Raw genomic sequence first — 27310 nt, 5'->3', positions numbered from 1 at the left:
GCAGCGGAACATCCAGTCGCACCTGTCCTTGCCCGCCCACCTGTATATTCTCTATTTCTCCGCCCCTGGAAAGCCCTCAAAACTATCCCACCATTTCCGCTGCCATCGCTGCCATTGTCGTATTTGTCTTATGAACTGTCAAACTGACATTCATTGACGCTTGACGTGTAATAAACGAAATGAAACGAAACGAAATGAAATGGTCGGGATGGCGTGGGTTAAATAAGTATGATGGGCGTTCCTCATCAAACATAATTTTTCAACGCATTTTATGCTTGCCCACGTTTCATACTTCCACCCTGATTTTATTTATTATAGAAAGTTAATTAAATTGATGACCTTAAAAAAAGATGCCTTTACAAGAATGCGTATGCAGCTAATGCAATCAAAATGTAATATGCAACTTTATTTCCGGCAAAAAGTAATATTGTTCAATATTCTTACGTTTTAAAATAGAGTTAAAGCCATAGCGGCGACAGCATTGAACATGTTTACAATAAGCTAGCAGTGTAGTATCTGGCACTCTAGTTTAAGGCAATTATGAAATATAACTCAATCAACGGGAGTGGAATTTCGTTGGCTAAAAACCACTCAAAATTCCAAGAATTTTGGGAACCAGCGGAAAACCGCCAGGGCTAACAAAGCATTTGGAAATATTTTCGGGGTGAAAGGCGGTCGAAAATGTGGATGAAGAGGCGGAGAGAAAGGTGGAAAACGACGGATAACAGATTCAGGTAGATGGCCATGGCAAAAGTCCGAACGAATTTTTGCACAATGCAAACATAATGAGTTTGGGGAAATGCAAATAACTCGCAATGGAAATCATTATTGAGCACTGAACCAGACGACAGCCGGGGCGCATAGAAAATGGGCAAATAGGAGAGGTTGGTGGGCTCCAATCCTCACTGGTCATCATGGTGGCGGCTCCGCACACAGGAGGAGTTGAAGTTTCTCCCGTTCACTTCGGCTGCATTGCCAAGAATTTTCCCCACGGGCTTCGGTGCAGCGCCGAAAATGGAAAATGGAAAAGAAAATGTTTAAGACCCAGTCCAGTTGTGCAGTGCACAGAAATAAATGATCGTTATAAATTTCAGTTTTAAATTGTCGCATTTAGGGAAAGCGAAAATCATCTATTACAATTTGTAATATCTTAGGCTACATAATATATTTAAATTATTACACGTTCGATTTGAAATATTTATGAAGAACTGATATTTGCGCTCAGTGCAATCATAGGCAGTAATGGGCGACGGCATCTCATTGAGTGGGTGAGAGCCAGGCGATAATCGTTAAGCGATTTCGCTTCCTTTTCGTTTGTTTAATGAAGTGTTTAAAATTTACGATTCGAGCTAAATTTATTGCACTCCGCGAAGATATCGCAAGGAGGAAGTCCGTCCACGCGGCAGCCCCACTACTCGAAAATGAAAAATCTCAGAGGGGAAGATGGGAAAACAAAGAGCAAAAAAGGAACAAAGGAATCCCCTTTGATGGCTGCTCGGGGAATCAATCTTACATGTGCTCCAAAGGGGGAGTATGGGCAGAAATGGTATCCTTGCTGATTGGATGACGAAATAAAAACGTTGCACACAACGAGATTGTTAATAGCACTCTGTACTCTGACTCTCTCGCTGTTCTATATACTTTTACCCCAAAAAAAAACCGTCTCGTTTGGTAAGCCAATTACGTGGATACCACACAGGGAGCAAAAACAAAAGGACAATAAAGGACTCGCTCGTAAATGCCATCAAAGCAGCTGAGCTAAGCAGAGTGACTCCTTCGTCAACGAGTTTGGTTCCCCAGTTGATGATGCTGATACCTTCACTGTTACGTTACGTATACGCCGCGTTGATTTTCAATAAACCGCACGGGCAAACCGCAAAAATAGCAGCGGAAAATAAACCAAACTTGATGGCAGCACAACACAAATTCTTTGCATACTTTTCCGAGCCCACTCAAGTGGCAAACCCACGAACGACAGCACTTGATGAGCTTTCCAATTACATTTAGCTGTGTTGCCTGTTAACTGTCTCTTCCGTTGGCCGGATAAGGAATTAACTGCCGGCCTCGTAAAAGCCGAATGCCAAAATGGCCCTCAACTGATTTCCACTGGCTGACTTGGCGTGTGTACAATAAAAATTATCATAAGTTTCCTATCCCATGTGGGAAAGTCGCCTCGTCCATCCAGCAACTGCAAACGCAATTTGTGTAATGAAAGTCGAGAGGTTTTACCGATGTGGTTTTGTCTCAGCTCTGAGAGCAGATCAAATCTTTTAGCAGGCTAGTCAATTGATTAAGGGAGTGGCTAATGAAAGTCTGGTTAGGTGCAGGAATAAGTGATTTGTAGGGAATACAAGATATTGTATCTGCTCAAGAAGTTCAGATTGTAGATTTTGTTCTATAAGGTTGAGTTAATTGTTATAATCAGGTCAACCGGATTCATCTTTCAGCAGCTTGTCAAAAGTTTTGGGGGCCCTCTTCGTCAGTAACTGCCAACGATCGGAAACAATCGATTGGAACTTGTAAAATTATTTGTTATACAAGCAAAGTTTTGCTATTTCAAAATCTTTGTGAAATGGCCAACCGCATGAGAGGAGGAGCCTGCTGTCCTTCAAGTTGCCAGCCAGCCTGTTCACCCTGTCCACCTTGTCCACCTGGACCGCCCTGTGATGCACCGTAAGTTGAATGTCAGCTATGTTTATCCATTTCTATAATCCCAAAAAAAGCCTGGTGCGACTGAAAAAACTGTGGCCGGAGCCCTACAATCCCTGCTCCTTCAAGAATTGCCTGATCTTTGGCGGTCACGATGAGCCCTACATTCGGCCCTTTGATCCCAAGGAATGTGCTCGAATGCGGCGTGGTGATATCGACCGATCGCTGGGTTATCCCATAGGCGTTGTGTCCGGTACGGTAACTGTAAAGGTGGGCATTCCGAATCAGGAGAGCGTCCGGTTTGCTTCAAATCTGAAGGCATTTGCTCACTCCTATTACACGCGTCGCGATGAATGGAAACCGGAAACGATCGACATGGTGGTGGCCGAAGGGCAGGTTTTGTTTAACGATTCAGAGAACATGGACCCACCAAATACAGCAGACATGCCGGATATCTACGATGAGAATGAGCAAAAGGTGACGCGCCACTTCAAGATCAACGAAATTGAGTTTGCCATGGAGTTGGAGGCGCCCTTTGAGATTTACGGCTACGAGAACGTCATACGCAATCTTCGCAGAATCTTAAGAGCCTTCTTCAAGAAGGCCAAGTACGGGGTGTTCTTCACCCCCAGTTGGTATCTGCTTATTTGGAAGGAGAAAGGTATTTGGATGGTACTCGATTTAAATGGCAGGGACAGAAGCACTATGAAACCGAACAATGAAGAGGGATTTCCGTTACTCTTGGCACTCAAATCCCTTGATAATGTCGTATGGCTGATCAAGAAGGAGAGCGATCTGCATAAGAATGCCAAGTTTTCAATTCGAGAAATCATCGTAGTTCGTTTGGCCACCCCTGGAAGTACTGGGCAGAGTTGGGATCGAGAACATGGTATGCGGATGAGCCAGTTCGATGTGATTGCCTCCGATTATGCCTATGTCAAGTCCAATCTCCATCTTACCCTGAACTCTAAGGATGCGTTGAGGAATCGTAGTGCTCTACCTGTGGCCGTGGCAACCGCGTTGGCTTCCAAGATCGATCATCCGGCCACGTGGGACCAGAAAATGTACGACAAGGTCATGTGCTATGGCGTTAATATGTGCAAAAACTGCTGGGAACCCTGTGGGGATCTTAGTAAGCCCATGGATCTTGACGACTTTCCACGACAGATTCGCATGGGTCAGTTTGTGGCCGAGATTATGCTTACTCCAAATGTTTACGAGGGCTGGTGGAAGTGTGTGCCCATGTACAAGTTCAACGATTTCCATCTGATGTTGGAGAAGGCTCTCGATCAGAACGATTATGTGATCTTCCAGATCAACAATCAGATGTACTCGCTGTGGAAGAAGACAGATTTCATCTACTTGATGGATCCATATCGCCACAATATAGTGGGTCGCATTTTGGAGGAGGGCGAGGATCCGAAAAGTGCCACGGTTCGCATGTTCGGCAATATGGATCGTCTGTTGAGCGTTTTCCATCAGATTCTACTGGAATCGAATCGATCGGCTGTTTTCCATATACACACGCTCCGGATAAGAAATATTACGGAATGTCCGCCGGGCACAGCTCCTGCCCTACTACCGCCAGATGAGGATGTGGAGGTTAGATCGCTCAACGAGAATATCCGTTTCGATGAGAACTACGACAAGTGTTTGCAGGAGCTGGGTGAGATCAGCGATTTCGAGGAGGATCTGGTCTCTGAGATCGAGCCCATTGTGGAGGTCAGTTCCTCGGAGGAGATGGTCGAGGAGGAGGAAGGCGGTGGCGGTGGTGCTGTCGAGGGTGGCGAGGGAGAGGAAGATGATGAGGATTAACCTGTGGCCAGTGGATATTTTCTTTACTGAACGAAGCAGCTCGAAATTGGTTTAATTTTTTAACGCCTCTAAATTTGAAATGGGTTACTGGATTTGCTATTTGAACAATAAATTGAATTATGTAATACAGAAAGCACAGTCGGTTATTCAATTGTTATTTTATACAAGTAGTAACACTATAGAAACATCGTTTCTGTGGTACATATTGCTCTGCAAGTCCCTGTTCAGTAGCGTCAATTTGTCACTTACAGCTTTTCTACATTCAACTTGGTCTCGACATGTTATCCTTTCCGCAGGACTTTTCTACCACCATTTTTAACAAGCGCGACACGAGGACAATGTGTTTGAGAATAGCAGAAAAACGAGATCTTGCGAGGGCGCGCGTAAAACATTTTGAATTAAATGTCACGTTGTCGGTGTAAAGTCGCTTGTTCAGCGACACAATGACAACAGGAGGATATCTGGCTAAAATAGTCGCAGGACGCGTGGCTCCTTGAAGCGTTTGGCATCTCTATGTTATTGCCACCACTCGACAAGCGATGGGCGGCAAGAGTGGGCGTGGTCCGTGTGTGTCATTAAAAGCAGAGCAGGTAAAGTGGTGGCAAAAAAAAACAAAATGTGTGATGCCAGCGGCCTGCTGAGGAGCCTAACCATTTTCCCATTTACCCAAGGATGGATATTCCGGGATGGAAAACAGAACGGAGAACGGAACACACTCTGGGGCATCAGTCACTTTGACAGCAGGTTACCTGTGCCACCAGTGCCACCAGTTCGCTGCGTCTTCTTCTTCCCATCTCACCTGTGCTTATTTGCATGGCTGACAACAGCTACATTGTTGTTGCACCCGTAGACATTTCTGTCTTTATTTTGCATTTTGCATTCGAGAGCTGGATTCTCGCTTCTACCCAGCTACGACAACATTTCACAAAAGTCGACAGCGCGAAATTAATGGAAATTTAAAAATTGCATTTTTTGACATCCGGCGGCAGGACGAAGGAGAAAAGGATACGGAAGTGACATTGTGGTCTCGCCTGTCGCTGAGAGATAATAGAGACGACGGGCTGAGTAAAATGGTTTTCAAGTTGACCATTTCTACTTTTCAGCGGGCTTTAACTGCTGCTTTTACCTTCAACCATTCAACCATTTCATTATTAATTAATTGAGTATTCGGCTTACCTGCAACGACAAAAACGAGAAGAGAAATTATAGTTAGCTTTGGTTTTATTATGCACATTTCATATATTTATTATAATAAATCGCATTCACTCAAATACAATTAAAATTTCATCAACTGAACAATTAAAGTGCAAAAACACTCTTTTTTTTGTGTTGTGGCACATCCTTTATGGGTTGTTTGAATTTTTTCGCTGTTTGCTGATTGCATTAATTTTTAATTTTGCGTGTAAATATCGTTCCACTGCTGCAAAATTGTTGGTGCAATTAATTTGTAGTTTCACTTGTGCCACGCCCCCTGCTCAACTGTGGTAATTAAACTACCGCGACTGCCACGCCCTCGCCGCCCACATGGCGTCATATGTCAGCGACAGCGTCGAACGACAAGCTATGCAAAACAAAACCCAGAAACCTCGAAAGAAAAGCGGAAAAAATAAAAACAATGTATGGCACTGGACACCACACACAGGACAGTTGTGGGAAAATTGTGTGTGTGGGGGAGTGTCGCAATTTTCCTGCTAAGTGCACATGATAAATTAATGATTGAAGGCCCGTGTGTGTTTGCCGGCAAATCGAAGGTAGACGGCACCTATGACAAAGTGATTAATTGCCAGACTGTGCCCCGAAGTGGGTGGGGAAATCAGGGCGTTGGATAACTAGAGCAGGCACATACTATATCCATCGAACCATCACATGTAATTTGTGCAATTTTTGACGTGCCAGGTCCCAAGAAACCTGGCCATGTAAATAAACCTCGGTTCTAACACCCCACCTCGACATGTTAAGTGGACTTCCCACTTTGGTCTTCCCACTTTTGGCTGCCACAAAGTCAAAGCACACGTCATTAGGGCACACATTTGAGAACTTCTGATTAATTGATTGGGCAACTTTTGTGCCTCGATTGTGGGGACTCAGAAAAATGTTGCAGTCGATTTTGTGAGATAAACAGCACTTGACGGCTGGCGAAAAGAAATTCAAATACAATATAACGTATACGCAATGTTGCCGTAACAATGACATATAAAATGAATATAATATTAAGCTTGCTTTTAAAATTATAATTTATAAATTTAAGACATCAAAAAGATATATAAAGTTACAAGTTGGAATCAATTTATTAAAGCCGAAGAAATTTATAGTTAATCCCCAAATCAATATTATGTAGTTTATTATTCTCAACTTTTTTGTATGCCGCTTTAAAAACAAATGGAACAATTTTACATTTTTAGTTCAACACAAAAACCAGGACCACAAATACTGTATAAAACAAATTTACATTAACTGACAACGACAGTTACTATGTGTAAACCATGGATACATGCAAATAATTCCCACTGCAAATGCAACAACTTTGACAGCAACCAACAGCAACAGAACCACAAACTTTGCGATTTTGCAACCGAATCAATGTGCAACGGGAAAAGTTTCAGGCCAAAAACTTGGAAACCCTTTTACCCTAACCCAAGGGCATTCGAAAATAAAGTTTGGATTTAGGAAATTTAACAATTAATTCAATTATAGAAGTATCGTAATATATTTAAAGACATTTAAAAACGATAGGTAGCCCTACGACTTTTATAATAACAGAATGTTGAAGGCATAAAAAACAGTATCTCTAAGTGCATTAAAGCAATCAAAATAAAATCCATTAAACACACTTAAATATATCGATTTGAACAGGTGAAAACCATAGCCTCATGCTCCATTAGGCAGCAATGTTGCCTGAGGCAGAAATGCGTTTAAAGTATATTGCATTTTTATGCAATAAATTCTAGTTTGGTTGAAATTAAAGTCGAATCAAATCGTTGTTATTAAACGTTTCTACTCTCTGGAGGGAAAAAAATGTAGAAAATCCAGCTAATATGCAAATGTTTGCTTTAACCTGCAGGCGGGCATAAAACAAATATCCCAAAGAGTTTCATAGATACAACAAAACATAGAAGCATACAAAAAAAAAAAGAGTGGAAAACAAAGCAGGAATAATAACGAGTTTTATGGGAAGGATTTACATACATGTATGTATGCATGTGTGTGTTTGGTGTTTGCATGTGGAAGGATATAGCTCCCACAACAACTGCAATTGCAGCTAAAAGAAAACTCTGTTTCATGTTTTTCTTTTTTTATTTTTTTTGCGCCACCACTTCAGTGGCTACAATAACAAGGAAACCGTCAGACGACTGTTCTTTGGCCATGGCATCATCATCTTTTCGAGTCCTTTGGCATGTTGGCCATAGAATCCTGGCCGCAAAAAAGCGGTCCCGCAATCCACTGTCCCTGCAAAGTCAACGGTATTTGCATGTAATTAAATTTTCCACTCGGCAACTGCTAACTGCAGCTGCTTTCTCCTATTTGCGCAGAACTGAATAAAAAGTGAAGTCCAGTTTGGTGGTGGCACTGCACGAGTTTTTCCCCTGTGTTTTCAACTTTTTTTTTTGGATCGGAAGGTGACCTCTTCATGTTGGCCAGAAGTTCTGCCATTTAGTTTGTAATGGCCAAATGAGCAAAAATGGTTATCGAAACTGGACGTGAAGAATACAAATGTGGGAATCGCAATAAAAATTTTCGGTAAGAACAATTGTGTAAGAAAATGTCATAAAAATGTAAAAGCAGCCATTTTAGGTAATTGAATATATATCTTGTCTTAAAATAAATTGAAGACAATTGTTTTATTTTGTAGATGTGGAACACAATATTCTATTGCTATTGCTAGTGGACTTTAAACAATGCTACTATATATAAATAGTTAAGTTAATTGATTGCTGATTACTTCTTGTCATCTCTAATACGAGTAACTCTAATACACGCAACTCTTTTCCAGATTCGTATCTCAAATTGAATGGGAGCTCATTGCCAATGAAGTTATTACTTCTTGTCATCTCTAATACGAGTAACTCTAACACACGTAACTCTTTTCGAGATTCGTATCTCAAATTGAATGGGACCTCATTGCCAATGAAGTTTTTCCCCCTGACCTTTGACCCTCAATCGTGCGAAATACAATTTTCAATTATCGAGAGATCTGTGCAATTTCCCTGCCACCCCACAAACAAATGCAAATCAATTTCCCGGCAAGGAGCCAGCAAGGCAATCAACTCGCCAGCAAAAGGAGACCAACCAGCGAAACAATGCCAGCAAAAACGGCCAATAAAAATAAGCCAAAAATATAAACAACAATTGGCTAGAGGCAACCGCAACAGCAGAACAACACAAACATTTCACATGCGAATCAAATGTGGGCGTGGCAGCAGGGGCTGGCCAGGAGCTAGATTGAAGTACAGTAAACATTTGGCCATTTTGCCGAATGAACTTTTTATGAGGCCAAGCGAAAAACATAGCAGCGTGGCAGAAGCCAACAGCTGAAAGCTTATCCCTGCTGTACAATTTTCTTGGCCACACCAATTTAATGCTGCTGGCTCAGCGGTGGGCGGCAACATACCGAAATGAGCTGAATCGAATTCAATTCCAACGAAATACACCACATAAAGCAAAAATTTCTATTAAACCAAATGGTTGCAAGCGCATAATAAAAGTCAAAGAAAAGGAAAACAACGGTGCAAATTATTGGGGGTCAAAAAAATAGGAAAGATAGCTGCCAAAACTGATAGACAAATATAGAACTACATTTATGAATAAAGTATTCTGTTCTGTGATATCAAGGACAAGCAACTTAAAGCAAGTGATGATGGTGTATCACCTGGGAGCTAGTTCGAATCATCAACAAAGTAAGTTTTATGCTCATTAAGTATAAAACTAGGATATGCGAAAATTCGATCGGTGAGTGGCAGCTGGCTCCTCACCAAGATAGACAAGTAGAAAATGTACTGCAGACCACAAAAATAAACAACTTCGCTCACAGATACACACGCACACGTTTGGGGGGGAAAAACGCACTTAATGAATAAGGTGTAGAAAGAAATGTAAACAGATACTTAACCTCCAGCTAAAGAAAGGCTACAAACGAAATAAAAATCAACAGAAGTGAGATTAGGGGTGTGTGCGTGTGCTGTGTGTATCTGTGTGTGTGAATATGTATGAAAACAGCAAAGTAAAGCCAAATGAAATAAAGGAAAATGTAAGCAAATAATAAAAGGAAAACAGCTAACAGCTAAGCGCTTTTCCTTTCCCCGCCAGCAGTCGAAAAACCTCAAAGACCAACCTCGGAAACCACTTGGACATGAAAACGAACTGAAGGTGTGTGTTTATCTATGTGTGCGGTGTGCGTATATGAGCACCTTAATGAGAGTGTCTGTGTGGGTTTTCCAACATATAATTAAGTGTCTGGCAAAGCGCAGCAAAGTCACGTAATTCTATTTAAGATTATTTAATAAAAAGCACACGATGAGAACAGTTAATTAACATTTTCCCTCGGCTTTCATTTGCATTTGTCTTGTTCCCATTCACTCAAAGTACGTACTACGTGGCGCATGAGTAATGTCCAAAAGTTGCAAATGCTTACCATTGCCACTAAGTTTAATTAATTACTTCGCTGCGGAATATGATTTAATAAAAACCGAAAATTTGAGTAATTTTTTATACTAACACCTCCCAATTTAATTTTGAAAGCCTACAACGAGGCGTATACGTAATATTTACTAGTCATCTTAAATTTGACTACTATTAGTCTCTCCCATAATATAGTTTTTAAGCGTCAACCGTATTAGCATTAATATTTTATGGCATGCATTTATCAAAAGAATTAATGTTTGCCTTTTGCACGAATAAACCTCCGTTTTACTTTATATTTTTTCTTTTATCATGGCCATACATCAAATGGACCTCTAATCCAGAACGGAACTCTGAAATTGAATTTCAAACTGTTGTAATACCATCCGCACTCATATCAATGTCACATCTTTTCCGCCTATGATTTATGCTTGCATAAAAAATTAAATATAATTCCTTTATGCCCATTTCCTGGTGGGCAATTACACGAAGGGGAAAAAAAACCGACAACAAATGAGAAATATGCAAATTTTTGAAAGCTACCATAAAAAGGTAGATAGGACTCACGAAAAATTCGTTTTTGTGTTTGTTTCACCGCAAAATGGCAATTTATGTGCATAAATGTATATGCATAAAAAATTCTGCACAAATTTTAATGATGTTCGCTGAAATATTTAATATATGGAGCACTTAAAAGCCACAAAAAAAAAAAACAAAAAAACGAAAAAATAAATGAAATTCCGTGATGTTGAAAATATTGTAAATATTTCATAGACAAAAGAGGGGATTCTTTGCTTATGGATAAAATATTTACAAATAATTATGGCTGCTAACCATTTTTGGGCTTTAAACAAAATGAACACAAAGTGCAACGATTTTAATTAATTCAAATGGCGGGGAAAAAGTGTGAAATTCCCACTTGCATGCAAATGGCAAAATAAATGGGCGTGGCTGGCATTTGAAGAATGTCAATGCTACTCTTGTGTGTGCTGAAGCCAAAACAATGCCAAATGGGCCAACAAGTCAGGCCAATTCCACTCGGCTCAAGTCAAGCGACACAAGCGGACAAGTTGGCCAAAAACTTGACCAACTTGGATGGGCGCTTCAGCCCAAGTGGGCGGGGCCAAATCGTCTGTAACAACCTGCAGTCAGTTCGAATCCATCAAGGTAACCACCACACTACCCCATCCATCTCCCCTTCCACTCTGTTTGATTGGTTTATGTGTTTGATTGGCAATTTCTAAAAATAAAACAAAAATTCTCTATAATAAAAAAAGTATTTTTCTTGTGTGTATTGGTCTGGTCTGTTTGCCACTTGATTGCGGTTTTAGACTTTTCCACTTGTTAAGTCTCATTCCGCAGACGAGTTTTGCTTTGGCTTTGGCTAGTCGACTCCAGTCGCATGGAGTGGAGCGGAGTGAATAGCGGCGACTGACGTTCGAGTTGCAGTTGCCTCCTCTTCAGGCTTTAATTTAGAACGCTGAGCGTTGAATGCGGCCGCAGAGGCGCAAGTGGCACGCAGCCGGAGAAAATACAACAAATGGGTCGAATGTGTAGTGCCCTGTGATTCAAAGGAAAAAGCCAAACAGTCAGAGCTAACACATTCCAGCGGTTGTGTTCAAATATTAATATACAATATATTTGTATATTATTTTCTTATAATATATTACGAATATTTACAATGCATTTCCAAACTAATATGCCCCCGTGATCCATTGCCTCGTGCGAGGCATACAAAGAAAGGAAAGAAGCACAGATAGACGGCGTTCAATAGGCAACCAGACAGATAGAAAGAGACAGAGGCCAGGCATGGGTGCAGGTTTTCAGGGGGTTTCTGGGGGGTTTTTTTTTTATTTTACTGTGGTCTTAAAGGGGGCGAGCAGGGCCAGGAAAGACGGTGCAGGCAATGAGCGTATAAAACAAATTGCATATCGCTGCAGAGGAACCTCTCAGTAACAGAGACAACAAGAGCAACAAAAACAACCTGCAATAAAATAAATGAAAATGCGCTTGGAAAAAGCATTTCAAGTGCATTTCAGGGGGTTGGGGGGGAAGTCGGTGGAAAATCAGAGGGGAGGGCGGCAAAAAGTGGGGGAAAGCGACGCATTAAAGCACGGCCAGACTGAAAACTCAGACCCGCAGACCCAGACGGTTGTCTATTTAAACAGTCTGCAAGTGGTGGGTGGGCCAAAAACGTGCTGGCAGAGGGGGTTGGGTTCGAAAGGGGCAAGGGGCGAGGGGGGAGCTTTGGCTTTCGAGAGGCAGAGGGAGATGGAGATATGGCCGTAATAGATGGATAGCCTGGGCCCAAAACCAGAATCGACCGAAAAGCCAGCGAGGCATGCAATTGTTTTAGGCCTTAAATAACTGTATTTTCCGTTCTGTTCAGTTCCGTTCCCTTGGCCATTTTCGGTCGTTTGGCGCTAAGTGGGGGGAGGTCCCTATATCCCCAACCTCCGAACTCTCTTCCCCATATATCATCTATTTTACCCCCGTGCTGGCGGAGTGAAAGGGAGGCAAACACTGGGTAAAATTGCACATGCAAAATGTTATGGCATGTAATTGATGTCATTGTATCATTGCATGGAATGCATCGAAGACATGGCATATGGATATATAGATACGGACATTGATCGTGCCCGTGATTTATGGTTCGTTAACTTTCACCCTGTCGCAGGCACAGGCCGCCCACAAAAGACGAAAATAAAAAGGCATAATGAACATTTACCATGTGGTATAAGGTGACAATGGAATAAGTGGCCCTCGATGTTCGGTTGGCTGCCCGTCGATTATAACGGAAATTGATGGCGGTTATTATGGTCATAATTACGCTGGACTAAAGTGAAAATTCGGCGAGATCTCTGGGTGGTTTGTGACAGCATCAATAGTTGATTTAAGTTGCATTCCACATAATTTAAAGAAAAGTTATAAATGAACATTTAACAACAAATTCCGTTTAGTTAGGATGATGATTTTCAAACATTTTGATTATCTATTGATAAGTTAGCAAAATATATATAAAATATATAATTTAAAGTGTAGCCAATTAGCATCTGTATTTTGCATTCCGTGATAAGTTTGTAAAGCGCTGTGGAAATTTGTGTTGCAGTTGTTAAACATTTACCACATTTTTTACACTCCAGTAAAAATACCAATTATCGTTCCAGCGCAACTAATTTTGAAAATTTAAGCACTTTTTTTTTTTAAATGGCTTTACCAGGATAAAACGTATATGCTCTAATAGTTTAACCAGAATTTCATAAAAAGCTTGCTCAATTTCAACTTCACATCTATGCCATTCAGACAAATGGCAAACTTTGTGGAAATGGATCCAAATGAATCACGCGTATGGAATGTGAAATCAATTAAATGGAAATAGAAAAAAAGAAGGAGGACTTGGTCAGAGGGAGAGATATCTACGTATAGATAGATAGATTGAGAGAGCAGCGATAAAAAACCAGACAATGACAATCTCCCGAGAGGCAAAGAGGCAACTGCGGATGCGGACAAAGAAAAGTCCGTGAGCAGGTGCATTGACTGTCAAGCTCTAAACGCATTTCACCCCCCTCTCTGCATCTACCGTGGAAAACCCCTTTGGGCCAACTCAGCTCGGCGTTAACTGGCTTTGGCTTTGGCGCTGCTAGCTTAGCCATTCCATTCAGAGAACGAGGCGAGGCTAAGCGGATGCATTAGACGGTGTTGGATGTTGGACAACGGCAAGCGGAACAACGCCAAAGGAAAAAACGCAATAAAGCTGAAAAAAAAAAACAGGAAAAAAGCTTTGCAGAAAAGTGAAAATTCACAGAGGGGGGAAAACGGGGAGAACTGGTTGCGAATGGGGGGAAGGAAATCGCGAGGGGCAGAACATCTTCCAATGACGCGAAGCAAAGGCGTTTCTAACGGTTCAACAACATTGAAGTCGGGTCTCGAACAAAGATATATATAGGTATAGGAATGCGCCTCTATAGCCTCTATCCATCTATCTTTCTTTGTCACTCTGTTTCCACACTTTTGCTTGAGCATGTTCTCTTTGGTCTCTGGCAACTATACCCGCCTCAAAACACGATTCCCTAACAATGGCCATTAGCAATCTGCAGACTGTTGCAGATGTACCATCAGCAGCAACTTTGTTGCTATTTCTCTGGTTCTTGCTGTATTCCGATAGACAGTCAGTCCATCCAAGCGAATAGGCGACAAAAACTTGCTGCCGTAGTCATCGAAATTGCAGACGTCTGATGTTCAGCGTTGTCGTCGCACAACGGGGTGTATGAGTGTGCTTATTAGTAGGAAAGTAGATAGTGGTTGCAATAGGAGCATTTTCGATACACAAGGAACCCAGAAAGGAACACAATACAATAGACAGGAACTTAGAAACTATATATACCATTTAACAAGGACAGTTGGTTCATATTAATAAAGGATTCCCTTGATAAATGGTAGAAATCAAAGAGTAATCAAACTAAATTATCCCCTTAAAAAGATTAAAGCACTCTATTTCACATTTTAAAGATACATATCAGCGTGCGCTTCTATGCCTTCGTTTGCGCATGAAAAATTTTCAAAATTATTTTTGCGGTCGTTGCCTTTGTCAACTCATCAGCATCAGTCTTTTGCATTTCCCTGCGACCAACTAACTTCCAGCATTCGTTAGTCACAAATTTTCCCAACTTCGGCTAGTTAACAATTTTCATTTCCCTTCCCTTCCCGCCATTTACCCGTTTCAATACTCCGGCAATTTGGTTACACAGAAGAGGCTTTTGTACAATATTCAACATGTAATTTATTTTAATTAACCAACTTGACAAAGACAAACAGCGAAGATGAAGTCAGAGGGAGATAGAGTCATTAAGAAGAGTTGGAAATGAAATTTCATTTATTCATAATTCAATTAAAAATTTAGCAAACATTAAATTAACAACTTGATTAGCGCAATTCACGAGAAATTTAATGGGATTAGGCAGGCAGAATTTAATTTAAGTCACAACGTACAGTAATTGCCATCAAAATAGAAGCACCCGCAGGAGCCGCAGCAGCTGGAAAAGTGATAAAGTAAAGGGGAGGCGCGGGCGGAGGAAAAGCGGCAGAATCAACAGCGGCAGCGACAGACAAATTATGAAGCTGGCAATAAACTTCCGCTCAAAATTAGCGCAACTTCCTGGCAAGCCCCAAAAAGAGTGCCCCCCTCATCCCTCCCCACCACCAGGCCACGCCCACGACGCCCCCGCCAAAAATACGCTGAAATGCAAAGGCAACGCGAGTAGGCGAATGGCGATGACGCTGACAGCGGCGATAATGATGATGGGAAATGGGACGGGTGGCGGCAATAGAATGGCAGGGGGTGGGGGGAAGGTGGGGGTGGTGTCGCGTTGGTGTTGGCACGTCCTCAAACTGTTGCAGTGATTCTGCAGTCGCGAAATGGGAAAAGCTTTATCGCGGCATTGTGATAGTGTTCTACACTGAAAATAAAACATTTGCCCACTACAGAAAGGAATATTTTAATCACATTACTAAAAAATATAAAAAATATGACAACTTTTAATCATTAATTTTGTTTATTAAAAAATAATACAATTTTAAAATCAAATCAATTGTAAATACAATTTTAAAATCAAGTTTGAAACTTGTTAGACTTATTTTTTTAGTGTACCCCAATTAGTCATAAAAAGTTTATTAATAGCGCGTGAATAATAGCTAAATAGACTCTGTTACTTATTCAATTCACTAATGCAGCTTGTAGCTATACTCTAATCGCCTGTGCGAAACACCAGTATTAGTTATCGCCTAATAACTTTTACTTTCGGCTTACAAACTGGACATTCCCTTTCCCAAAATATTTACCTTTTTGAACTTTTACTTTTGTTTTTCAGTCGCTAAGCGTTGACTCAACTTGTTGGGGAGTGGCCACCAAAAATGTGTTCTGCTTGCTTTTGGCGTGTATTTAGCTTGCTTCGCTCCTCTTTTATTTTTGGAATAGGTGGCAATCCTGGCAGACAAGCGCAGACATGCACACACACAGAATCACACAAACACAACTTGAAACTTGCACGTAAAAGGAAGCTTTCTTTCTTAAATTCCTTATTTTATAATCAACAATTTGGATTTGTTGGAAGTAATTACACTAAATAACGAATATTTATTATTTAAGCATTATGGAAAAGCCGGAAAATGGGAAAATGCCAGTGCAAACACAGCAACAACACGCGACGCAAGTACAAACAAATGTGGCGGCTGAAAAAATCGATAAATTTGTCGGTGGCGCTGGCGTCGACGTCGGCGCTGGCAGAGCAGCAGGGGCGTCGTCAAAGGGGGCGGGGTTGTTTTGGTCGAAAAGGGATGTGCAATTGGATAGGGGTGGAGGGGGGTTGGGGATTTCAGCCAGACATTGCCGGTTGCCATTCATTATTACTGCCGTTGTTGTTGTTGCTGCATTTGAATCAAAGTTCAAAGTTGCACAAAGTTCAATTCACTTTTTACCCTCTCTATATCCGTGCTTGCTTGCAAATGATTTTCTTTTAACAAATTATTTAGATTTTTCTGCACTGTCAAAGTTTTTTTTTTGGTTTTTTTGCAATTTTTGCGCGCCCGTTGGAGTTGGTTGTTGTATGTTTGTTTGTTGGCTCTTCACTTTGACTGCTTGCTGCTCTTCCCGTGTCTGGTCTTGTGTGTGTGTTTTTTGGGGAATTTCTCCAATTTCAATTCGTTTTCGTCTCGTCGGCCCGAGCAACGAAGTTCAACTAATTGCCGAACGTGCTCTAGACTCTGAATCTGAAACTGAAGTCGAGCCTCTGCCGGCGTCGCGGTCGCTCTCTGGACAGCGCTGCGTTGCATGTGAGTCGAGACTTTGGCTTTTATTACCCAGTACTCGACGTGTTACGGGGTATCAGAATTACTTTGCTTTCTGAGATATACCACAGATAAGTTTGTCAAATAAGTAGGTACTTGAAGAGAAAGTTTTCTATTAAAAATTGAAACTTTTCATCAACAGAATCGAAAAAATCCTTAAGAAAACTTTGTGGATATGAATTATTCGAACGAAATATATAATATATTATATTAATTTTCGTTAACGGGTATATTTCAGTCGTAATTTTGCAATGCTAGTGTGTCTGTCGGTGTTTTTTTACTGTTATCGTTTGGCGCTCTCTCACATGCAACTCCAGTGGAGCCAAAGGTGCAAAGGCGGGGGAAATAGTGGCCAAAAGCGGGAGGCAGACCAGCAGGTTTCCCTTGGCTAGACAAAAGCAGATGTTGTGCACCGAGAATAATTTCAAAGTAGTAGTTTCAGTTGATTGGATTTGCTATATCTGAATAGAATTAAAATGAAATCGATACATCTTTTATATTATAGAATTGAAATTATATACTTGAGAATAGAAAATTCTTCTATAAATAACTGCCAATACTGCTAATAATAATAATAATTCTTTATATTAAAGTTCCCATTTCTGCTCATGGTAATTTTAGATTGGAAAGTTCCCATTTCTGCTCATGGTAATCTTAGATTGAAAGTTCACATTTCTGTTCTCAGTGTAAAGTTGCCGGGCAAGTTGCACTGCGCTCTTGTGTTTTGTCTGTCTCTTCTGTCTGTCCGTCTCTTTCTGTCTGTTTCTTCGGTCTCTTTCTATTGCCGGTTCGTTGCAAATATTTTGCCGGCCGCTCCTCAGTCGCTGCTACGGCCTCTGCCGCAGTCGGCGTCGACGTCGACGCCAGCGTCAACTGCAACTGAGAATCGAGAATGCGACTGTTATTCTGTGGAGCGTGGCTTTTGTTGTTGCTTGCTTTTATTATTGCAACTACTGCTGTTAGTCATTTTCTGTTCTATCGAATTGATTGTTGTTGCGACTGGAACTAGGAAAGTTTATCCAAGAAAATGTTAGATTCCTCGAAAAGCCTATACGGTTTTGTGGTCTAGGCAAATAAACCAGACAGATATCAGTTAATCATGTTGGTTTTATGCTAAAGCAATTTTAGGCATTATGTGGTATTATGGATTTCCTGTTGTTAATTTATTCAATACACTCGCATAATTTCATGTGGTAAAATTACATGCTCTACATGGTAATGTAGTAACTTCGGAAATATTATTTTTTAGATGTTAATCAATTTAAGCTCCACACAATTTCACACGACATTAAAGAGCGCAATAAAAACCAGACCTAGCCCATAATAAAAAAAACTTCCATAAAATTCGCATAAAAATAATAAAGCTCTTGCCACATAACTCCCTAATTTATGCGAATGCCCCTCCCTCAAAAGGTGTCAACTTTATGATATAATCCCAGCGAACATGAAGCTAATCCCCAAGAAACCTAAACTTCATTTACAACTGGTACAGACCAATTTTATGCTAGGCAAAGGCCAAAAAACTTTTTGGTCAGATCGCCAATTATTAACAACTTGCCAAGAATCACCCTTGTTAAGAAAACCACAATGGCGCAAAAAAAAAATAAATAAAAATGTGAGCAAACGAAATCGAGAAATTTCTGTTTTGGGGCAATAAAAATCTTGTACAGAAATGGATGGGGATGACTTGAACTTATATCGAGAAAAGTTTCGAGTTCCCCCTTTTGGGCAAGTTCAAAAGGGAATTTGTCGGCATTTCAAGAGTTGCGGTTTAATTGCAGCCCGGGAAAACTTTTGGAGGCAGTGGTGGTGAAAATTCTGTTGGCAGTTGCAGTTGCAAGTTGTTTGAGTGGCAAGCTTGGTGCTTTATTAATTAACCATGAAAATGACACCAAATGGAAGCCCACTAGCTGTCTCCTACTCCAAAAAGATTTCCACATGTCAACAGCAGCAGGCGGCAAAAGGAAATCTCTTGTCTGCAGACGAGAACTCTCAACTTAAAGCCACAAACTTTTCCCAAAGTCTTTGCTAGAACAAATAGATATAAAAAAAAAGATGGCAAAAATTAATGCGCGTGTAAACGCAGACAGAAACAAGAGCGAAATGGTCTTATAGGAAAAGCTGAAAAAGTTTCAACAAAAGAACTAATGCCAAAGGACAAAGCGCCAACGAAACTGAAACCAAACAAAAATGTTGCTAACGAGTAGATAAAATAAATACATCATAAAAACACAAACAAGAAATCAGTATCAAAAACAAAAGGAACAATAAAACGAAATCACCGAAATCGGGAAAGAAAACGTTGATTCTTTTCAAGGATCCGAGTCTTAAATTCTCTTTCAGCGCAAATGTTCTGGTTTTCTATTTAATATTGCGGTCCACAGTTCGGTGTTAATTTGGCTGTGCAAATACTGTCTTTTCAGTTTGTTTTGGTTTTTTTCCAATCAATCTAACTTATTGGCCAACTAAACTTGTTATTGGTTTGTGGTCAAATTTTGCAATGTGGCGAAAAATATTAAACAGATTTAATGGCCTTTTTTGGAGTTAAGCTGACCATATACAATGATGGCATTGGCTATTTTATAAGGCATGTCATTAAAAAAAGAACTGCTTAACACTGGTATTATGCAATTCCTTTCAAATGTAATAAAAAAATAAATATGTACATTTAAAGCACCATCATAATAATACTATTTTATGTATAGATATGTATTTTATACATGATTCCCTTAATGATCAGACTGTGCTAATAATATATTATACAATTTGTGTACAACGTTTAGGGCAATTAAAAATATATGTTTCCCAGATGGGAACCCAAAGATTAAGTAATGCCCAGTTGTAAGGATAGAATGTCTGGGTAAAAAACTAGCAAAAATAATTTGCAGTAATACGTCACAGCAGGCACATCGGCAGTCCTAGAAAGAGAGGGACAATGTGTGGTAGACAGAGACGGAAGCGTGGGAGTGGGACTGGGGCCAAAGGCAAGCAACTTTTGCAGTTGGCTCTGCCGCTTTTTAGCCAAATGCCAGCGAAGGCCGTTCGACTGACAAAAGTACCGTAAAGCGAGCCAAAGGCTCCCAACAGAGCGAGTGAGAGGGGGATTAAGTGCGAGAGAGAGAGGGAGCGAATTTCAAGCATCCTCCAATGACCAAAGATAGGTTAGCGTTTTTCTTTTTTTTTGTCTATATCTTATGGCTAAAACCTGACTGCAAAACATGGCAAAAAGAAACAAAACTAAAACGGAATGTTGCTTGACAAGTCAGCAAAGTCACACGGTGGGCCCAGGGGGCTTTGCGGGGGGTGGGGCTAGGGGGTCCCAGTGGGAGGGGGGTGGCAGGCGGGATTGCTAGAGGAGCATCGGAAGACTTAGCCAACCATGTCGGAAGCTCCCCAGTTCTATTGCCTTTCAGTGTATCTTTTGAAAAGGCTGGATTTCTCTGTTTCGTAGATTATCGCTTGCTGTTTTTTTTTGTTTTCCGTTTAAATATTTTATTAATTTTCTGTGATTTTAATAAAATAGATGCATAGTCCATATAAGTACTAGTTCTAATAAATGATCAAGGTTGCAAATCAGATAATAGGATCTTAAAATGCATGGTTTTTTTTATATATTTAGCGTTTTAAACTAACACTTTAGCTTTTCCTAGACCCAATTCCACAGAATTTGTGTGAAAAGAGGAATGCAAATTTTATGGTCAGCGCGGTAGCTTTTTCTCCTTTTAAAGAAAACTAGTAAACGGATATTGGTTGGAAGCCCAGAACCTTTTGCCCAGTATATATCCCATATACGATGCAAATCAGCAAAGCTTCAAGTTGCTGGGTTTGCGGTAGAATTCCGGCAAAGAGCCCTCATTTCAGACGTATGTACGTACGAATACAGGGAATGGTTGAGTGGGGACGCAGCAGAAAGCGACCCCTAAGCATTTGCCGGGCCTCTTTAGATAGGTGCCCCAATCGGGCTCCCCTCGTAAACCTACCCCCATCCGAGCATTCCCAACAACCGCTTGACAAGTAGCTTACAGCCAACGAAACGGCGCGTTTTATAAGCTAACCTCTACTAGAGCCCCACCCACTTGCAGCCCACGCCCCCATATATAGTGCCATCATCAAGGTTACACACTTACACTGCGATACGCACATATGCGGCCTGTAACACTAACACACACGCACAACGGGCTTTGTTATTACGTCCGGAGGAGGGCTCGCTTTTTTTTTTCCGTTTTTTTTTCTTATTTTGCCCCGTACAGCTCTTAACCGTCAGTCAGTGGCTTAGTCAGCGGGGAGCCATTCGAAAAGGTGAGAAAATATATGTGTATCGCCGGAAAAAGTTAAACAAAGTTTAGGTGCACAAACTTCAAATTCGTTGGGGCATCGGCTTATAAAGTTTGCACAGTACGAAAAAAATTAACCATAAGTATGCGGGTATATCGTTGGGTAATTTCTAAGAGCTTTAAGGGCGTGAAAGCATAAAACTTAAAGGAATACTAAAGCAGTTTTGAGCATATTATTCAGTATTAATGATAAAAAGTTCTTTGCTCGTAATAGTAGTAGTAGAATTTTTGTAGTGTTCCCCTTTTAGGACCCACATCACTGTTAAGCCCCCAGCACCATTTCGATCATTACGCATGTAAAGAATCCTTGCACATACGCGCTCAAACACACTTACACACACACACATATACACACGGGGCTTTAGTACACACACCTGAGGACATGTAAATATGTTTGGCTACTGTGCGTAGCCAAGGTATAAACTCATTTCGTGCAATTTCACCTTTCTCTAATTTTCATGTTCGCTGGCATTTCAGTGGCCAAGCAGTAGGTGGTGGAGGAGGGGGGGTCCTAGAAGGATGTGGCACGTGAAAGGATAGGGGTTTTCGGGGGAGGCGGTAAAGACCGCACGGCAAATAGCCCAAAATGGTGACATTGTTGTTTAAGGCTGGGGCAAGGAAGGCAACGCCGCACCTAAATCATGGACACAACCAGCAGCATCAGAAAGAAAGGAGTTACCTCCCACCTAGTTGCCTAGTTGCCACCCCCTTTGACACGCCGCCACTGTAAGTGGCTATTGAAAAATATCCACAAGCAAAAATCTCACTTGCAGCCATGGAATTACCACACCACAAAATCCCTTTGAGCACAGCCCAAAAATGTGTCGTTTTCTAGTTATTTGAAGTCGCATTTCGGAATACCATCTAGTGGAAGCATTTTAATTTATAGCTGACAGCCAAAACTCATAAAGAATTGTTCAAGAATTAGCCAAATATCTTTCATTACTAAATGATGCCCCATGTTGTGAGTAAATGCATTAAAGAATTTCATTAAGTTCCTTGCTGTGCAGCTTAGGATTTACACAAACAATAAATAATAATAATCAGGCTTTTAAGAGCTGTTGTGGCTTATTACTCAGATACATTTTTTCTCAATTAATATTTTTCAGTTTGATTAATAATTTCAGTCTGAATATGTGTTTAAAAAATAAATAGATTTTTGTAAAAACAAGTACAAACTCTTATTCTAAATCCTGGCAAAAATCTTGAAAAAGCATGCAACCCTTAAATGGGAAAAAACGATTAGTCTGCTTAGCTGTGGGCCATCCCTCGAGTACTAACTAGTTGCCTCTAATAAATGGATTTTTGCCTCTGGCCCAAGGGATGTACTCATGTTCTGGTGTTCCAGGGACCAAAAGGCAGCCAATGGAAACCTTAACATGATTAATGTTGTCGAGTGCGGTCTGTTCGGTAGGTAGGGCAAGTTGGTACGAGCATAAGCCTGGCCTGATGTATTTTCATGGCTTGCATTAAAAATACATGAAATTACATGCAGGCAATCGAAGTAGAAGGACCACGTCCATCTCAACAAGTTTCAATCGATTTTCCCCCCGCGTGCGTATTGAACATACATATGTATGTGCGGTTGTGCGATGGGAAAAATTATGAGCGATTTCAACCGTAGCCGAAAAATCTCTGTCGAAAAGTGTAAGAGCCCGTAACCGAGACCGAGATCGAGCCCTTGGTGTTGGCCATTAAAAATCCAAACATGCCATTGAGACAGAATGCGTGTCAGTCGGTACATGTGTGTACACGTGTGTGCATGAAAGTATCCTGCTGAGCCAGCCGTCGGATTCGAAAAACCGGAGGAGGCACTCTTGGGCATCCTCTCCGGCTCTCCGGTTACTGCCATTGGATTTTGGCCATTGGCCGTTGGATGTTGGCCGTTGGATGTTGGCCGTTGGATGTTGAATGTTGGGCTTTTTGGTCACGGCGGAGAAGGTGCGTGTCAGCTCCAATGGGGCTTCGGTTTCGGCCAGGCAATTAGCCTTGACAAATGTGCGGCCGGCAGTTTGGTTTAATGGATAATGTACCTGGACATGGTATGCGAGCGATGGCCACGATGCCGAAACGAAGCGATCGTCCCCAAAAACAAATGTGAATTTACTGGCCGAGACAGCAACCGCAGCAGAAACCATAGTGTAAAAGTACATTTTAAGCCTTAAATGTGCATCCGACAGGTTGGAAAATTATTGTTATTCTTTAGTGTACAAGAGGAATTTTCAATTTATGTCAAAATTTGTGGATTTTTCTTTCATGTTTTAAAGAGTCTGTTTATACGTCAATTACTTAACCAGTATTCAAAGTTATCTTCGATATGGATCTTGTTGTAAAGGTTGACTTACCTAAAACGAGACAAAAAAGGGAAAAATATTAGTTATAATTACATTAAGTAAGTTCCGATTCTAAACTATGATAAACTAGAAAACTGGTACCCCTTTTCAAGGAATTGCAACTACTTAAATACCTGAGACATCTTTTGCTCTCGGAAATATAAATGGATATATAAAAGTCACAAGATAAAAAAACTTGAAGAATCAAGTTGGCCAAAGAAATATTCCCATTTCCCTGGAATAATGTATTTGCAAGTGCCAACCGCAAGTTGAACGATACTTACGCATAAAAAGAAAATAAAAATCAAGCGAATCAGCAACAATTTTGCATCATAAGCGATGACATTAAAAGAGCGCACAGGATGAAGCAAAGGAAACAAAAAAAAGAAAAACTCTGTCAAGAATTTTTATGCCAGCGACAGGCGTGGAAGATATGAACTCAAGGCGCGAGATTCATTAAACTTTCATGGCCAGAAGCGAAACAGAGAACCCATCTGGCTAGCGGATATCTTAGCCAGGACGAGAAAAGGATTTGGGCGTGGGATTCATGTGGGGCGTATGGAAAGCAGCAAAGTTTATGTGGCCAAATGGAAAGTAACTGCCAATTGGCATATAACTCAACAACTGAATGCCACGCACAGCGACAGCCGCAAAAAGATACACAACTTCCAGAAGATACAAATCCCCGGGTGGAGCAGCAGATACATATTCTACATACATATGTATATACAGAGGCCGGCAGTTTTATGACTTGACTGGCGCCCAGTTTCTTCAACATTGAGCATTTTACGAGCTCAAAGGGACTGAGGGTTGAACTTGCCCTGCGAAACTCTCCTTTTGAGCTTGTTACCAACTTTCTTTTTGCTTGAGGAAAATGCCAGAGTGCACAAACTTCTTGCAAATTAGAGATGGAGAATCCGTTTTAATTGATGTGACCAAGTTCAAAAGTATGCAAAAGGCTCTTCCTCTAGCTGAATTCTATGGACGTGAGCAGCAAACGGAAATTCTTGAAATTATTCAAATGTCAAACCAATTTCTTTTCCTCAAAAGTGGTTTTATTCCCTAATAAACTGATTGGGAGTGCGAGAGGTAATGCAATCAATATCATTTTCTCTGAGAGGCTGTGTAAAGTTGTAAAGAATGAATCTATTTGCAATTGAATTCAAATTTTCATATTTGCGGTTATTTTGTGCACTAGAATATAAATATTTGAGTAAATGGTAGACACAAAAAACTAAAGTTATTTGTAATTATTTTTAAATAAAAAAAAAAGGTTTTAGAGTGTAAAATATTATTATAGCTTAACCCAGTGCTGATATTCATATCGAATTAAATTTGGTTTTAGAAGGAATGTGGAATCAAAGAAAAACATACAATTGATTAAAGATTTGAGACGGCATTTAATCCATTTGAGCGTAGTCCACAGACTGACCACCACAAAGGCGAGAACAACAATTGCAGTTTTATATAAATATTTGTAAAATTCCCTTGACAATTTCCATTTCAATTCCAATTCCATTAGCCTCCTGCTGGAGAAAAATCAACACAGCTGATGGGTTGGGATCGGTGGGATTTCGGAGGTCCTGCCAGCAAATAACGGAAGTGCTGATAAAAGGAGTCACAAAGGCATCCAGGATGTGGCAGCAAATGTTTCCGCTACACAATGGACGAAATGGCATCTAAATGACCAGGTGTTTTTTTTTTTTTTTTGAGGGGTGTGAGCGTGATTATCGCAACCATTTATAATCAGATTGCGGGGGGACAAACTCATCAAGTTTTAATATTATTGACAGACGATGGTCTGCAGTTCTTTTGGTATAACATCCCCTGCTTTCTATTCTTCTCTCGGATTTTATAGTGCCGTCTATACCTTATCGCAAATGACATAAAAACTTGGGCCAAAGTTTATGCACTTCTTGCACTTTGATGATGATGATGTGCAGGATGTGTCTCGTCCTCGCTTCCTCCTCGCCACTCTACCTCCTGAAATTATTCAATCGAATGACTGTTTGTTCTGGTTCTTTCTCTTTTTTCTGGTTTTACTTTGTGTGACCAGGTTACAACAAACAGACAACGAGCAGGCAGGAAAACCCCGAGCCGAATAGAAACCAAACCAGAACGCCTCATACATACATACACTATACCAACTCGCTTCTGTACAAACATTGTCAAAGTAGAAAAAAAAAAAATGAAGTGAGGTAGGGGAAAAATCTGAAATTACACACACTGTTCGGATGGTGGGGTAAAGTGGGAGGGGCAACTGGTGTTTGTCTTTCGTGTTGGGGGAACAAAAAAATATATATCAAGGCAAAGGCAATGGCAAAGGCAAATGCATTGGCTTGGAACTGACAACTCGGTTAAGCTAACAATATTTGAATAGTAAAACCCAAGGATAATGCATGAGTTGGTCAGGTTACCCTGACAAATCTGGCTAATGGCAGGTGAGGGGCCAAAGGGCGAGGGGGCGTGGCCCTGCAGCACTGCAATTATTATTGACATGCCCCCAAGCTGCCGTCCTTTCTGCTGTCTGTTTGCATAAAGTTGAGGTACACAAAATTCTTGAATTTCACACACCATTCGAAGATCAACAGAAGTTAAGGCCAGCAACTTTTGTCAGATATCGATGAGGTGGGAAAAAGCTCTATACATATGTATATATAGAATATAGAAAGATAACACATAGGTATTGATTAGTGATTGAGCAAAGTGCAGTATCATATTTTCCTTGCATATTTATAAACATGATCCATATGGCCTTCTGCATTTAATTCTTTAGAGCCTGATTTCAAGCATTTTAATGCAAATCTATGAAACCTCTGTTTTTTATACCTTCGAAATGAAGCAACCCAGCTCAGTTGCCAGCTCGATTCTTCATCTACGCAGAACTCATGACAAAAACATAAATTTCCTCAGAATTTTCTATCAGTGAGATGCGCATGTATAATGCATAAGGATCCATCATCAACAGATTGCAGCAAAGTGCGAGGAGTCAAGTGAAAAATTCCAATGAAAACGACCGAAATTATTTACAGCACGAGAGAACAGTGCGCAAAATGTGAGTGGGTAAATCCAAAAGCGGGCTGAATTCGAATTCTGAATTCGAGTGAACAACAAAGCAATAAAGTCAACGAAATTTGATGACGATTTAATAATTCAGAAATTTGTTCATCACAAACAGACAGCAGCTGTAATTGATGAGGCCAAAACCCGAAAAGAACAAAAAAAAAAAAAAAAAAGAGAAAAAGACGGAGTAAAATCGTAAAATATAAAATGCAAATAAAAATTGGTTTACATATAATATATCCTTCTACTATACGAGTATATGTACATATGCTCAATCGCCTGATAAACAACGCCGGATGTTCAATATTAAATCGTCATTGGGCATTAAAAATTAATGTTTATTTAAAAAGGCACAAAATCCGGGACACAATCGGCTTGACAAATTCGAGAACGCAAGACAGCGAGAACAACTGTCAAACAGATGAAAATAAATTAAAAAGAAAACAAAGAGAAAAACAGACGTAAAATAAACAGCAAAAAGTGGCCAAAATGAAAACAAAAGCGCGGGCAAGTGAAAACCGCGGATCTTGAAGTTAAGCAGCTTTCGGCAGGTGAAGGAAGTGAAATTCAGGTCGGGATTGTAATGCCATTAGCTTTGCGACTGCAAAAGGTCAGCGGTTAATGGTTAATGATTTCCCAGAAAAAAGGCAAATGAAT

At 40.6% G+C, this 27310-nt stretch overlaps 2 protein-coding genes across 4 annotated transcripts in view; one reads left to right on the top strand and one right to left on the bottom strand.

Annotated features, from left to right (window-relative positions):
• LOC122617824 (protein alan shepard) overlaps positions 1-27310 on the bottom strand; it is a 121969-nt gene that overhangs the window by 75573 nt on the left and 19086 nt on the right. The gene's annotated exons all lie outside the window — the stretch shown is intronic.
• LOC122617826 lies at positions 2452-4597 on the top strand. The gene is made up of 2 exons (XM_043793833.1): positions 2452-2673; positions 2724-4597. Exons 1-2 carry the CDS (start codon positions 2573-2575, stop codon positions 4462-4464), a joined length of 1842 nt encoding a protein of 613 aa, XP_043649768.1. The 5' UTR covers positions 2452-2572; the 3' UTR covers positions 4465-4597.

This window comes from Drosophila teissieri, chromosome 3L (genome assembly GCF_016746235.2).
Source record: "Drosophila teissieri strain GT53w chromosome 3L, Prin_Dtei_1.1, whole genome shotgun sequence".
In the NCBI taxonomy this organism is placed as follows: domain Eukaryota; kingdom Metazoa; phylum Arthropoda; class Insecta; order Diptera; family Drosophilidae; genus Drosophila; species Drosophila teissieri.
This window is presented reverse-complemented; position numbering and strand designations above follow the sequence as displayed.

Bases quoted from the DNA above. Each gene is read 5' to 3' on its own strand.
- LOC122617826 (XM_043793833.1), top strand. From the start codon at position 2,573: ATGGCCAACCGCATGAGAGGAGGAGCCTGCTGTCCTTCAAGTTGCCAG. The intron at 2,674-2,723 runs GTAAGTTGAATG...TCCCAAAAAAAG, and splicing joins GGACCGCCCTGTGATGCACC to CCTGGTGCGACTGAAAAAAC.